The following is a 14,923-nucleotide window of genomic DNA, read 5'->3' as shown; positions in this document are numbered from 1 at the left end:
GCAAAACACTGGAACACTCACTGTGTCACAGCCAAATGCAAAGAAGTCAGAAAGCAAATAAAGCCACTCTCTCAAGTTCTAGTGATCCCACTATTATCCACTTTATACATTTTGGGGTTTATTATCTATTTGATATCTACTCTGGCTTTTTTTGTTACTGGTAATGGGAATGGAGATGGGTTGCTTGTTTTTAGAAATAACAGCAATACTAATACTAAAGCTTTCAAAAGAGGCAGGGTGCTTCCCATCACCTTGAACTCCTGGCTGTGCAATTGCCACCGGAGCACAGGGGAACAACCCTGGCTGAGACGCTGACAAACTGCTCCCTATATTAGGAAGTTGACTGTTACTGGCTTGGTAATTTAAGGCATCAGAATAACAAAGTGTCTAAACTGAACTGAAATCAATACTCACCACAGACTGTTCTTTATTTATCAATACTTAAAACAAATGATTTAAAGAAAATTTCCCTTCCACCATAAAGTAGCTCACCCTGGAAAAAAAGCAAGAGGATAATCCAGCAGTCATACTGAGGTTATATTTATGAGCGTGTTCGGCATGACAGTGCCTAACAAGCACAGAGAAAAATGGTTCTCGCTTCTAGCGTCATGACAAAGAGCTTGTTAAAGCAATGTTGTCTGACAGTGGTGATCACAGGCCTTTTGGAGCTGGGACTCTGTGGGTCTGGAGGCAGCACAGTCTGTCCCTTTGACTCCTCATCCCTGGAGCTGGCTAAGGAACAAGTTGGGAGAATTCCATCTGTTTTCCTTCTTTTCCAATCCTTCAACCTAGTACATCAAATGGATCCATATAACATTTCTGTTTTACTGTATCTTAAGACAATGAATCAGAGGAAGACAAAATAATGTAACATTTAAATCTAACAATTAATTAAACCCTAAATGTTGAATCTGTTGAGAATAAAACACATTTCTGGCAAACATGAACCATAAGCACAGACCACATTTTAGTATGATTTTGATCTGTGTCTTCTGCAGACTTGAGAGATGCTTTCCTCCTCTTCAGAGGAAACCTTTAAGTGAAAAGAATTCAATCCCTACAAAATGGATACCAATCCATAAAGTAACAGCTGCATTAAAACCAGCACTATTCAAAACCTATTCCCAAATCTCCTTCCCTGTATGATTATTACAGAGACACAGTAAAATCCTGGCCCTGATAGCTAACAACAAAGTTTCTGCCTACTCCCATGGACAAGGATTTCAGGGCTGCATGCAGTGTCATTCTCCCTGGTATCCTCTGCCTCTCCATTTTAAAGCTGCCGGTATCAGGCTTCCTCACTTCTGCTTTGTAAAACAAGATGTGTTGCAATGCTTATATCACTTTCTTACAGATGCTACCTCCATCCTAAAATAGCTGAGCAAATACGATGAGAGACTTCCATTTAAACATTATTTATTGCTATCACTTTGTGCTACAAGTGCTCCGATGCTAGGTGCTTCACTACAAGCATACTGAAATTCAATATATTTTACTACTTGGATGAGAAGCAAGGACAAGCCTTCAACATCTAAACATTCCTTATTATACACCACGCACACCGTTTGGTTTCCTTATTGCATTCATCTCCAGGAGCCAATATCTCTGCGTCCTGTAATTTTTTGTGTAATATCATCTGAACTTTGGCTAACTACCCATTTTGGTTACTCACAGTCACATGTCCTCTCCTCTCTCCTCCACTTTCCTATTGTTTGATCTTTGCACAAAGCTCTTCGCCAAACCTTACATCTTGGAGCCCTCAAACACTTAAGTGCTGAGCTATGAATACAGAATTTGAAAAATAAACTAACAAAAGCTGCCTCCATGCAGGATTTTAGACCCTTATTCTCCCTTATTTGGATTGTAAATACTTCAGAACTCTGGCCCAACAAATGCCATTTTGTCCAAGATTAAACATAGCGGAGTCACTGCATTTTCTGAAACAATTCAAGTTAAATAGCTAAGGGGAAATTGCACTGCCATTTCTTTCTTACTTATAAGGTCCCATTGCAGCACTAAGACCCAGACAGTATACTTTTAAAGAAATTTAAGACCTTAATCACACTTTGATCCCAAAATCTTTAGTGGCAAGAACTGTGGCCAATAAATGACTCAATGCAAATGAAATGAATTGTTGATTTAAGCCCATTTATCAGAGTAAGTTCAGTATCACTGAATTAATTCTCTCCCCTACATGAGGCACCTATTCATGAAGCTGTGCAAAGACAAAGCATCTAAGGACACACAGATATTACTAAGGGTGGGAAACCCTTTTAAAATCATCTTCACAACTACAAGGGAGAAAAGCTCTCTCCTTCCTTCTCACTCCCTGAAAAGGGTGTATCCAAAACCAGACCTGACTTCTGAGCACCGCATTTTTTAAGTCACCTACAGCATCATCAACACAATTAGGAAAGAACGATGAGTCACCTCAACTGCTTCAAGGCTATTAGACCTCCCTGGATATTAATTACTGGACTGCTCTTTACAATCTGTCCAAGCACAGAGGATATTAAGACGTCAGCATGCAGAATACATTCCATATAGTGCACATTCCTGACTGGAATTAGTGGTTTCTTTTATGAAGACCTAAGTTATCTATGAATTATTTAAAAAGAAAAGTAAACGTGGCAGTCTACATTTCAGTAGCTAGACCAAACCTTGAAACACGGCTCTCATACAGAGATGGGAGAAAACTACAACAGAAGGGCAGCATAATGGAGATGTGAAAGCAATGGTTTTCTTTCAGAACGCCTTCATTCAGCTGTCCTTTCAGTTACTGCTCAACAAGAGAGCTCAGTTACACGAACATTATTATTAATATGAAAGAAGATGATGTAAGTTACAAAAACCAACAGAAGTTGGATACAAAGAGCCTACAATGAGAATACCTGGGGAAAATGCTGCCTGCTCCACAAGTCACAGGGATAACGCCTTCAATGGTGTGAATAGGGTAAAATAAGAAAAGGCTCAAGCATAAAACCTATGCCTAAAAGCACCAAACCCAGTGATGACTGGGGAGGAAACATGCAGAATGCAGGTGCTGAGATATCAAAGTGGAACAATCTATTTATGTCCATACTGAATTTCAGGACCAGCTTTGGAAGGTGCACAGAAACACTTGTTCCTGTGACCATACAGATAACAATCCAAATAAAGTAATTTTGCAGAAAAGCCTCACTATGCTCACCATCATTATTTCTTAAATGCACTGGAAAAGAGCACAGCATGATCGTGATTGCTTAACTGCATTTGAAAAGAGCACAGTGTGCTCCTTAGATATTCAAAAATTAGTTTTACACTGGAAAATCAGGAAAGGACTCAAAAAAAAAAAAACCAAACACATTTATATTGCATTTACTTTAGAAAATGGATTTTAAAACACTAGAGCAAATCAGCACCACTTGTACATATTCTATTTATCCATCAATTCAATCAATAAACCTTAAACAAAGATATTAAGTCGAGCCATAAAATTCAGGGTTGTTACCCACAAGTGCCACTTTAAGACATTCAGCCAAGCCCACTCCCCATTCCAGAAAGCTCTGAAGGCATTAGGCTGGAAGCCAGTAGCTGAGACAATAGGAATATCTAGAAAGAGAAATGAGTACTCACAAAAAAGGCCATTTTCTAGTGTAGCTAAAGCCACGGCAGACTGCACTGGCTGCAAATCACAGAATATCTTGCAGTGCCCTCCAGTCTCTGCTCCTGAGGCTGGAAGGCACAGCTGACATTTCCTGCAGCCGTCCCGGGACGGGTCAGCACAGATGCAAGGTCTCAAGAGCAGAGCACCGAAAACCGAAGCAGCATCTGAACACAAGTGAGCAAATGCCACCTCTGCGGTATCCTCATTGCCTGTATGCACGTTGCACCTTCACGGCTCAAAAATAAACAAAAAAAAAGCAAATATCCTACTAATTTAAAATTTTTTTTTTGGTAAAGGAGGAAATGGAGCAGTTACGAGACCTTTAGGAGGACAAGGCACCTTAACGTCCATCAGCTCTTCTCAAAGCTGGCTCCTAGCACAACTCTTGCAAGCTTTACGCATCAGGACACCTGCTGAATGTTGCTAGTCCAGCAGCAGTGCAGTGGCCAAGACAGACAGACAGACATAGGAATCGCTCTGCGAGGACCTGACAAAGCACCAGACCCTTCCCCAACTCAAAGGCTAGGAATTTCAGCAAACCGCAATTGACATTCATCTCACCTGGTGTTGCATTTTGCATCTAGTTATCTTTTTAAAGATCTTTCCAGCTTGGCCAGCTGCTACCGGACCCGCAGTTTCACACAGCCTCGAGCTCAGCTGACCCACGTCTCCTCACACCGCCTGACACGGGCACACGCCAACAAGTGCAGCTATAGAGTTAGCACGCAGGACAGAGACAAAAGAAGAACCAACTTCAGGCAAGGATCAAACATGAAAGGTGTAAGTGACAACATCTGCTAGTACGACATCTTATTTTTTTTCTCTGTGGGGCTCTATCAACTACATCATCTGTTAACCTCACCAACACATTTCAGCCAACACAGATGGGAGAGGGAAGGTGTTAAAACCAAATCCAGCTCACCATAGCTAATCAGCTGGTTATTACACAATCAAAACATAACAGGTTTATAATTTCTCTGCAAGATCCATACTGCCCGATGTACACTGACTACAAATCTCAGACAGTAATTTATGCTGCCCTTTTAAGCTAAGCAGAACCTGATGACTCTATGATGGAAGATCTCCAAAATGTAATTGATGCAGACAACCATGTTGATGTTTAGAAATCCATCCAGAGAATTCAAAAACAACTCCAAGAAAGAGTAGCTTAGGAGCGTTTCTTGAATATTCATTATGTATCCAGAAGAAAATAAATTTTTAAGACCAATATGCACCTAGAAGATGAAGCCATCCAATCCTGTTCACACTGAAAGCTTTCTTGGATAATTTTAAAGGCCATGTGGTTTCTCAAAGCTAAAAAAAAGTTACACAAACACAACTTTGTGCTGGTACCTGGGAAGCCTTTGTTAATGCTTCCCAGAACAAATTCATCCCTTTTCCTGTTGTTCCCTCCAATGACTGTAAAGATGCAAAAATAGGGAAAAAAAAAAAAAATAATCAGTTATCCTTTCCAAGCAACACCGAGGTAAAGCATTCACAAACACCTAGTATTCTCATAGCCATCAAATTGCTTTCCCAGTCCCTTCCCTGTAAATAAGCAATACAAGTTGGTAAGTACGGACACTGCACGTCTTCACACCCTCTAAAACAGCTTAATATTTACAGTCAACATCTTATGAAAGCTGCAGCAAAACCTCATTTTGAGCAAACACACACATCAATTATTTTGAGAGTACTTAAAATGAAAATCCTCTCACGTCAATACAACAAAAGCAATCACTTAAGATTTGGATATGAATTTAAATTGGCAACTTTTGAAAGAAGAACCTTGTAATTACGTGTTGAGAAGTTGATGGCACCTTTTGTTTACCAAACTAAAAGTTAATTTTGAAAGCAAAATTCTACCTGTTAAGTCCAAAACACCGAAAAAAACACCTGCCAGAACACATTCAAGACTATTCATAGGTCAAGAGCTTTAAACCAAGAAAATGTGCATAAAAATACATAGAGCTGTCCAATTAAAAACATGTTCTACAGTTCAGAGATAAACAGCTTGTACAACAAGGAGTGGAAGCCAGAGGCAGGTCCCTGCTTCACTATGCTTTGCATACTTTGGCACCAACTAAGAACAATTTAATGTCTTTCAGATTCCTTCTGCCACTACCAACGCCAGCTACAAATCTGTTCCAGCACACGAGGGATGATGTTCAGTTCTTCAACACTTCAAGCACCTGTACCAAAGAGCATCAGCACTGGTCTCACTCACCCAATTTTCTCTTAGCCATTTCTTAACACCCCTTGATGCAGAAGATATTGCAGCTTCCAGCACCCACATCTTCATGACTAACAAGGACTTCCAAACAAGAGAGAGACAGACAAAATACCCTGATGGGATAGGGTGCTAATCAATATCTTGGGTGTAATTTATTTACCACTACAAACTTTCCAGCTTTTGTAATATGGTCTTTTTTCTTTTTTTTTTTTTTTTTTTAATTAATAAGGTATTTGACTTGATAAAAAATTGTTTCTAAACCAAAACATCACAGAAAACCTCACTCAGGAGCACGTTAACTGGATTCAAACTCCTGACTCATTCCACAATACTCAGTACCATTCAACATTTTTATCAATGACCAGAGGGGAAATAGAGCAACTGCCAACTCAGTTTGCAGATCACTAAGCCCAATAAACAGTAAGCAACAATGTGGACACCATGTTTGTACAGAGCAATCTGACCCATGTAACAGCTGCCTGAACTCACTAACACAAAGTCTGTTTCCACAGAGCCCTGGACAAACACACCTGCAGCACAGGGCTGCACCCAAGCAGGCAGGAGAAATCCAAGGTAAAAACTCTTCACGGAATATAGTAGCAAAAAGAATAAAAATACAGTCCAAGGGTGTGTAACAAAGGAACAGAAATAAGAATAAAGTAGTAAAAGAGATGTTTATCTCCATATATTATACGGATAGAGTCTGTTCTAGACTCATATATGCAAGTCTTCTAGTCACAAATGTGGAAAATGTTAAGATGCAGAAAGCTGTAACAACACAAAGGGAAGGGCAAAATGCCCTACCATAAGAGAATTCAGAGATCAGACCATTAAGGCTCTCAAAAGAGACTAGGACTAAGACAGAAATGTTATATATGACCTCACATTAAGAGGAGACAGTGTAGTAATGTGTGCTTTGGCATAGTCAAGAACAAGATAACAAGAAACAACAGCTAAAAGCTGCAAATAGAAAAATCTAGAAGAAAAATAAAGGAAAACACACCTTTCAGTGGCCAAACTACCAGAAGAATCCACAAAGGAAAATGTTCACCATCACCAGTTGTCTTCCAGAGAAAGAGATACTGTAGCCAAACACTAACTCCTGGACTCAAAACTGGGTCAAATGATGGAAACTGAAGGTGAAATGATACCTGGATATTTAAAGCAGACATCCTAATATCAACTTCTGGCTTTAATACTGAGTGGATAAAATCTCCTATGACTTAATTGCTCATAGAGCTGCTTGAAGGTAAAAAGTACCAAGAATTACTACAGGTTTAAAACTGTAAGGTAGGAGAAAAGCATATGTCAACTGAGGAAAATGTTGGCCAAGAACTGCAGTAGTGCTTTTTGATTAGATGAACCCCTAGAGCTCTACATCCCCACACAGTGGGCGGCAGACTAGTTCGGAGGGTTTTGTTTTGTTTCAGGGGGGATGACTCAGAAGAAGCCAAGATAGCTTAGACATGGTTTGTGGGACTGCAGAATAAAGTGTTTCCTTTCCTATTCAGTTAATCACAGCAATAGAGAACATCACTGCATGAGAAATGAGAACAGAAGTGACAAAACAGAGCGGGGAAAGGTACAACCAAGACAGGAAAGAAAGTCTATATAAACTTATCACATGAGTTCCAAAAATTCACACTGAAGTTCAGATTCTCCTGTGATCTTCAAAAGCATGGAACCAACACTATTCAATTTACTTCTAAATGCATTTTCCCCTATTCTTTTCCTCCCTTCCTTGCTCACAAAGGTAGGCAAAAAAATCAGTCACAGTTCTGATGTTCGTGTGTTGCTCAACTGAGAGGCAGCACGAATCGCCAAGGAGGTAAGAGCAGTGTGCTGTGCCTGCACCAGAAATTTAACTCTCATCCAATGATAAATGAGGATCTCCAAACAGTACTAATACATTTTAGAAAATCTAAGGTTAATTCTTAAGTGAGAAAAGATGCCATAGAAAGGGCTACTTCCTGGACTGCTCTCTGCTACATTTGTCAAAGGCAAATTCACATACAGGGATCTTACATCAGGTAGAAGCTCAGGATATCTATTTTGCAGTGACTGCAGTCCTATTCTTTTTCTCACTCCCCCACATTAACTTTTTCTTCTCTCAATTAGTAAAAGTAGGCAAAAGAAAATGACCCTATTTATTTCCTTGCAGCACAGAGAAAAGCCATAAACTAACTTTGCCACACAACCCACAAGCATTCATGGCCTGCTGAAGGATATAAAAATCAAATACTTTTGCCTTAGGCAGCACCTAAGAAATGAATTGAAGTTGAAGCCACTGACAACACACACTCATCAGAAGGACAGATTTTAAAACTCCACGCTGTCAGCCCAGATGTCCAGTAAGCCAGACTGCATAAGCTGCTTGGGAACAAAACTTATCCCTGACTCTGCCAACTAAAAACCATAAAATCCCCATGCCATCAGCGTTCAGCTCAACTTGCTAGAAGAGGTAAGGACTAGAAGCACAGACCAGCCAGTAACAGCCACACACTCGGTTAGCTCTCTGAATCCTTTGGGAAAGGGAAAAAAACTGCCTATCTTCTTGGCATAAGCAAGAATACTAGAACTGAGGTTCAGACTGGCCACATTTCAACCCAGTTTAGAAAACCCATCATTTCTGCTTCGTGGAAGTGTTATTCGATTATACAGACTATACAACAAACCAAAAAAACAAGAGACAGAACAGTCTGTGTTCCGTCTGTCTAATGATGCAAGTAAGTGCAGTGTACGTAGGAAGAGGAAATTATTGTACACATATACACATATGGCTTGTAATATTTCTGCTTCAATAATGAAAAGGAGAAAGATATAGCAATAAAACATTTTCTCAACATCTGTAACTGGGAGCTCCACTGTATTTCAGCAATATGGAGACATCCACAATACATTCTGAGTTCAGTATAGTTAATCTAAAGAATAAAATGATTTGCAATTACAAAAATAACAATTAAAAAATATATTTACTTACTGCAGCAGTCTCATGTATTCACACAGCTTTCAGTAATGCTTTTTAAATACCCTGTTAGTATAGTCGACAGCTATCATTCATAATTACTTGAAGTTACAGTGGTTCACAAGTTTGTCTCTGTCGTGGGGAAGCCAGTCAATCAGGGAGATGGCAGAAGCAGACAAGTGACAGACATCCCTGTGACAGATAAGTAGTACAATCTTTTAACCAAAGGACTAATCTTGTCAGTGGCCCCCTCAGAAACAACCCCTCTTGTAATGGAAAAGGGAAGAAGGTTGGGATTTACTCGGGTAAGCCATTCAGCAGACTTAACTTGCCATTTTAAAACCAAAGAGAGGAAAGACAAGGAAAGTCAGTAATATTCTTCCTCCTTCGGTTACTCATTTCACCGCTTAAAGCCTCCCAAACAAACTGTAGTGCTGCCCTGTTCAGGGAAAGACCAAGTATTACTGGACAGAGCAAAGCTAAATGCCTTTCACTGGAGCTGCCCTGAAGTTCAGCACCTGCAAAATACAGTCAAAAATAGGGGCCTTCCCTTGAGTTTTTCTACGGTTTGAGGACACACAGAAAAAGAGAAGAGGATCTACAGCATTTGTGCAGCTTCTATAGGTACACAGCACAACAAAAGCAAGGCAATTCTATTAAAAAAAAAAAAAAAAAAAAAAGCTGTTTAATCACCTCATTGTGGCAATATCCTCCAATGCCATTTCCTGCTCCTTTGGCAATTTCAACTTTCAAACCACCCTTAGCCTTAAGGTTCCTTCCACCCTACCACAGGGAGGACTCAAATAATTTCAGAGTACATAAACATTCTCTACTCCCTCCATACCACAATCTTTAACCTTAAGGATATATGACCTTCTTATCCTTATACCAGCTACTCTTTTCCACAGGGTTACTTACAACCCCACAATAGTGTCTCCATTTCCTCTGCAACTTTCTTTGTACCCATCACATCACTTTGGCTGTGGTTATGGGAAGGAACCCCACTCCCTTTTATTTCTCCAATCCTCAGCTGATGCCTCTGCTCAACAACCTTTCTCCCCTCATCACCTTTTTATGCACTTCAGACTATTCATATCTTCTTTTTCTCAGCTGGTTTAGGTTCTCTCCTTCCTGAACCCATTCCTCTCCAGTGCTGTACATTTACATTCCTGCCTTCCCCGATTGCACTGAGCTCCCTTTAGTCAGGCACAGGGGAGGGAAGAATAGCTCTCAGCAGCTCTCACCTTTAATCCACTTCTCTCCAGCACACCAGAAGCTCAGACATCTGAATATCACCTCTGCTAACCTCATCTCCCCTGCCCACATCAATGCTCCACTCACACTCTTGCCAAACTAATCCTCCCAAACCTTGAATCTCTCCTGTTTCTTTCCAGAAAGAAGGCTGATAATCATAAAGAGAACTCTAAAATGCTTTTCTGTCATCCAGTGACTCTCTTCCAATCAGCCACATCATTAATCCCAAGGCATTTGCTTTTCTTCCAAACAGCTAAAAGGTTCCTTTGAACCATACATTTTACTGTGACCTTTTGTTTCTTTTCCTCTCTCGAGACAGTAACACATCCCTTTACTTCACCAAGAAGATCACAAGTCGATCACCCAAGAACAAAATCCGAGGGATCTCTACAGCCACCCTCCCCCTCACCATGCCACATCCATCCCTGCTTCAAGCCGTGTAATTTTAGAGCACCATCTCCCTTTTGTCGTGCCAGCTTGGGTCTCAACAGGCTAGCTGTAACACAGGGCCACATTCATAGTCATACTCAAAGGACAGAAATCTCACCTGCTGAAGCTTAGAACTAAAACTGCTAGAAATCGCGTGAAAAAGGCATTCTTAACACCGACAGAAACACTCCTACAAAGGGAGCCTACATACAAATTTGTGACTTCACGCTAACGGAGCGTCTTATTTTTGCTGTAGTGTTGAGACCAGTATTTCATAGAGATGATCAAAAGCTGCATGCTAAAGGCGTATTTTTACCTATGCTTAGCAACGGTCACAGCACAGCTTTCACAGTGGACCTGAAAACGCTCAGCATAGCAAGCCATTTCCTTTATTCCACACCAGTTTTATATCTCAAGTGACCTCCATCTAAATATAGAGAAAAAAGTCAAAAACCTTCTCTGAAATTTTGATGAAGGAGAAAAATTAAGGTTCAAACAGCCTTCCTCCACCAATATACTTCAGAAAAATTGTTTGACTGACCAGTTGTCAGGGGTACATGCACAGGCTCTCAAGCTCCCACCAATTCAGTGAGACCTTGGCCAAGATATTGGGGCCCAGTCTCCCTCTAAACAGCTCTTCCATAGCTCATCATTTTCACGTGCAGTCCTCTGCAAGCCTTAACCAACTCCAAACTGTTCTTCCCAGAGGAGCAATTCCACTTTTCCCTCGAAGGAAGCTTTAACACACAAAATAAAATGTCTTCTCACCAACGAATTTACAGAGAAAAAAGAACAGAGAAGTTACCCTACTATAAAAACAAACCCTACCTTTCTGTTTTTCACTCTATGGAAAAGACAATGAAAGCCTGATATTTGGCATGGATAGAGTCCCAATTAAAATCAGTAACCTTTCTTAAAGTCAAGGGAAAACAGGGCTGTGACGGGGTTATTGTTTCCGAGCATGCTCGGCAGCTTTTAAGATTTCAGCATTGGGTAATGGAGCCCTGTTTCCTCTCTGACATCACTATACATTCTCCCTGCATGACCAGAGCAATGACACAGTAACAGGTTTTGCTGCTACAATTATTTTTTTTTGCAAAGGGGTTGCCCCACAAAGGGATAAGAACAAGGACACTGAGCAAAAAAAGCACATGTGCACAGGTTGTGCAATACACAACTACAGAGCTTACCCATTTCTTGGCCATATCCTCCAGCACCCCACTTGTTTTAGGTTCCCCATCTCTCCCAAAGCAAACTATTACGAGAAATGTATTTTCAAACCCAAGATTTGGCTTGCTCCACTTTCCGAAACAGGAACTTCAAAACCTAATCAGACCATTTCAATATTAATTACGACTCATTTCTTCATTTAAGGAAATTAATGATGCAAATCAGGTCCTGTGTTTAAGGCTGCATTAGGCAGCCATACCTACAGTCCACAGATAAGGTAATGCAAACGGTGCAGTCAACCACACTGATACATATTTTCTTGTGCATTTCTAACACAGTTTAGTAACCACCTATAAAGTGCTCATCCCCTAAAACATCCAGAAGCAACAACATAAATTACTTACTACTGGATGTTCTGACGCTTTTCAAGACTGCACCTTAATGCTACATAAAGTAGAATTACACAAGCTCCACAACTATATTAAAAACCTCCCAAGTCTTTAGATGAAAAGCATGAGTTTGCGTGAAAAGCACTATTGCAACTTCAGGCTCTTGAAACAAGGACGACACATAAAAGCTCATCAATAGCTCCTCTCGAGCTGCGTTTATTTTCACTCCTTTTGTTTTTCTTTCTAACCTCGAGACTCTCTCGGGCTAAAGTCAGAAAACAAAATGTCATTGTTTAAGCTTAACGAGTCAACGTTAATTTCACCATTATTAAACCCCCTTTAAAACAGCAACAGGGCCATTAATTACGTCGAAACACTAATGTTTTATTGAGGGGGAAGATACGAAAAGAAAGACGCGTTTACCGCCGAGGGGCTCGCTGGCACATGGGGGGCTGCCAGAGCCGGGGCTCGGCGGGGGCAGCCCCGACCGGGGAGCAGCGGCGGGGGGGCACGTGAGCCCGGCGGCGGGACCCGCATCCAGCCAGGCTGCTACTCCCGCCCAGCCCCCGGCCGAACAGACCATGAAAACGGCCGGAAGAAAAAAAAAAAAAACACTCACCCCCACGCTCCGGTGAGCGAGGGTTACCTCAGCGCGGGGGGGGGGGGCGAGAGGGGGGAGCCCCGCCGGCCCCCTCCTCTCACCCGCCGTCACGACAGCGCCGGCTGCTGCCCCCCTCCCGCGGGTCACCTTGACAGCCCGGCCCGGCCCCCCCCCCCCCCGCCGCGCTCGCGCCTTTGTGTCGTTACCCGCCGCCGCGGAGCGCCGGGCCCGCGCACAAAGCCCCGACGGGGCGGTGGGGGAGTAGCGTGGGGGGGGTGGGGGTCGCGCCCCGGCCTGAGCGAGCCGCAGCCGCCCGGGGCGGAGTGGAGGCCCGCCTCCGCGTCACGGCCGTTACCTGGAAGTCCCTGTCCTCGTTGAAGCGGGAGAACCTGTCCGCCATTTTGCGCCGCCGCCGCCGCCCGGCCCGGCCCGGCCCGGCCCGGCTCGGCCCCGCGCCTCCGGCCGCCTCCCCTCAGCGCCGCCCGCGCCGCGGCAGCGCCCGCCCCGCCCCCGCCGCGCCGGGGTGCGCTGCGCATGCGCGCCGGGGGCAGGTCACGTGCGCGGCCGGCGGCCCGCCCTCACGGCGGGACGGGACGGGACGGCGGGGCGGGGAGAGGAGGAGGTGGTGGTGGTGTGCTGCGCTGCGCCGCGCTGCGCTGCCCGGGGGCCGGGCCAGCGGTGCATGGGGCGGCCGGCACCACCAGCCGCACCGTGAAGCCTCCGCCGTGGCGGAGCGCCCGCACGCCGAGCGCCGCGGCGGTTTGGCACGGAGGGCTCAGCGCGCCTGCGCGCGCGCACGCGCCCTGGCACCGCAGGAAGAGGGGGAGCTGCTCGATGTGCCCCCCCCCCCCAACGCCGCGGCGTGCGCGGAGCTGCGCATGCGTAGAATCAGGCGGCGGCGGAGACTCGACCCAGGGGAGAGGGGAGGGAGCCAGCCCCGCTTCAGCCTTCCCGCCCTCCAGGCCCGAGCCAATGGAGCTGCCTCTGCCTCTCGAGTGATGGCAGTATTAGCCAATAGTAGCACGGGGTCGCCACCGCCTCCTGGCGGGCGTTGCAGGCCGCGCGGGCTGCTGAGGGGGCGCGTGCGCGGGCTGCCTTCGGAGGGGCCGCGGCGGGAGCGCGGAGGTGGGCGCTGGGGAGGGGCGTCAGGGCGGCCCGGCACCCGTCGGGCTGTGGCTAGCGTGCGGTCCGAGGCTAGCCCTGAGGCGGGTGAGGGGTCTGGGGCCAGCGCTCAGGTGGGTGGTGGTGCCCGGGGCCAGCTCTGAAGTAGGTCGTGATGCCCAGCGCAAAACCTGAGCCGCATTAGGGAGCTCACAGCCAACCCTGAAGTGAAGAACAGTGCTCAGGTCCAGGCAGACCCACGCCTGTAACCCTGCTCCCATCCCAGGCCTTCAGCCAGGCCACAGGGGCCTTTCATCACCCCTGAGCAGGGAGATGTGTGCCTGGCTTGCATAAGCGTAGACAGGTCCCCGTATGTGGTGGCAGAGGAGCAGTTCCCTGGGCCTTCACGCACCAGGCAATGCCTGGGGTCTCTGTCTCACGGCGGCCCACAGGCCTCTGAGCACAGGGGCCACAGCAGATGAGGCCCTGCTTTTCCATCCACCACCACAGCTGTTACCAGCTGTCTCTGAGCACGGCGGCGTGTGTCGCCGTCTCTCCACCACCCCTGACAGCAGGAAAACGGGATTCCATCTGTCTCTCCATTCATTCCTTTTCATTCTCTCACCAGAAGCCCCGCTGCCTGGATCCTGCCTGCGTGCTGCCCTCTGCCGCCTCGTTGAGGCAGGATGGGGAGAGAGAAGTTCGGAAACAGGCCTGTCTGAAGCATGTTTGCCAGACCATGCCTCTGTGTGCACCACCAAACCTGTGGATGAGGTGAATGCCTGTGACGGCGAGCCCTGCGCAGCGAGGCTGTGGGTCAGATGCAGGGGAGGCCAAAGTGGTGGTTGTGCTTTGTGCTACGTGACGTAGCTTGTAGCAGAGCTGACTTGATCTGTCACTGCAATGTGCCAGGCTGAGCTGCACTGACGGGACTCCAGCATGGAGCTTCCTCACGTATCTGCCTCTAACTTGCTGCTCTCGTCCTGCTGTACCACCTTGGCAGCCCTGCAGAAATCCCACTGGGAATGCCCCTAATCTTGGCTCTCTCTGGGGACCAGTCAGCCCTGTGTGTTAAGGAGGACCTTGCGATTGAGAGCTGGGATCTCTGCATCACAAGAAAGTCCTGTTGATGCTG

The 14,923-nt window shown here is 45.1% G+C and overlaps 1 protein-coding gene and 1 long non-coding RNA gene across 6 annotated transcripts in view; one reads left to right on the top strand and one right to left on the bottom strand.

Moving 5' to 3' along the window:
* Positions 1-13,162, bottom strand: part of GPATCH8 (G-patch domain containing 8) — a 57,701-nt gene extending 44,539 nt beyond the window's left edge. For 3 of the 5 annotated variants that reach the window (XM_042787145.1, XM_042787142.1, XM_042787141.1), the window contains exon 1: positions 13,043-13,085. Coding sequence is in view for 2 of the 5 variants with exons in the window: in XM_042787139.1 (XP_042643073.1) it covers positions 13,043-13,087 (45 nt within the window). In the remaining 3 variants the exon portion in view is untranslated. Of the gene's footprint in view, positions 1-13,042 lie in introns of all 5 variants that reach the window. The other 2 variants (XM_042787139.1, XM_042787140.1) reach the window with 1 other exon arrangement.
* Positions 13,163-13,619: 457 nt separating this feature from the next.
* LOC116963131 lies at positions 13,620-14,923 on the top strand. The gene is made up of 2 exons (XR_004407964.2): positions 13,620-13,812; positions 14,417-14,923. It is a non-coding gene; the product is annotated as an uncharacterized LOC116963131 (long non-coding RNA).

Source organism: Tyto alba, unplaced genomic scaffold, assembly GCF_018691265.1.
Source record: "Tyto alba isolate M040663 unplaced genomic scaffold, T.alba_DEE_v4.0 Super-Scaffold_12, whole genome shotgun sequence".
Lineage (NCBI taxonomy): Eukaryota > Metazoa > Chordata > Aves > Strigiformes > Tytonidae > Tyto > Tyto alba.
This window is presented reverse-complemented; position numbering and strand designations above follow the sequence as displayed.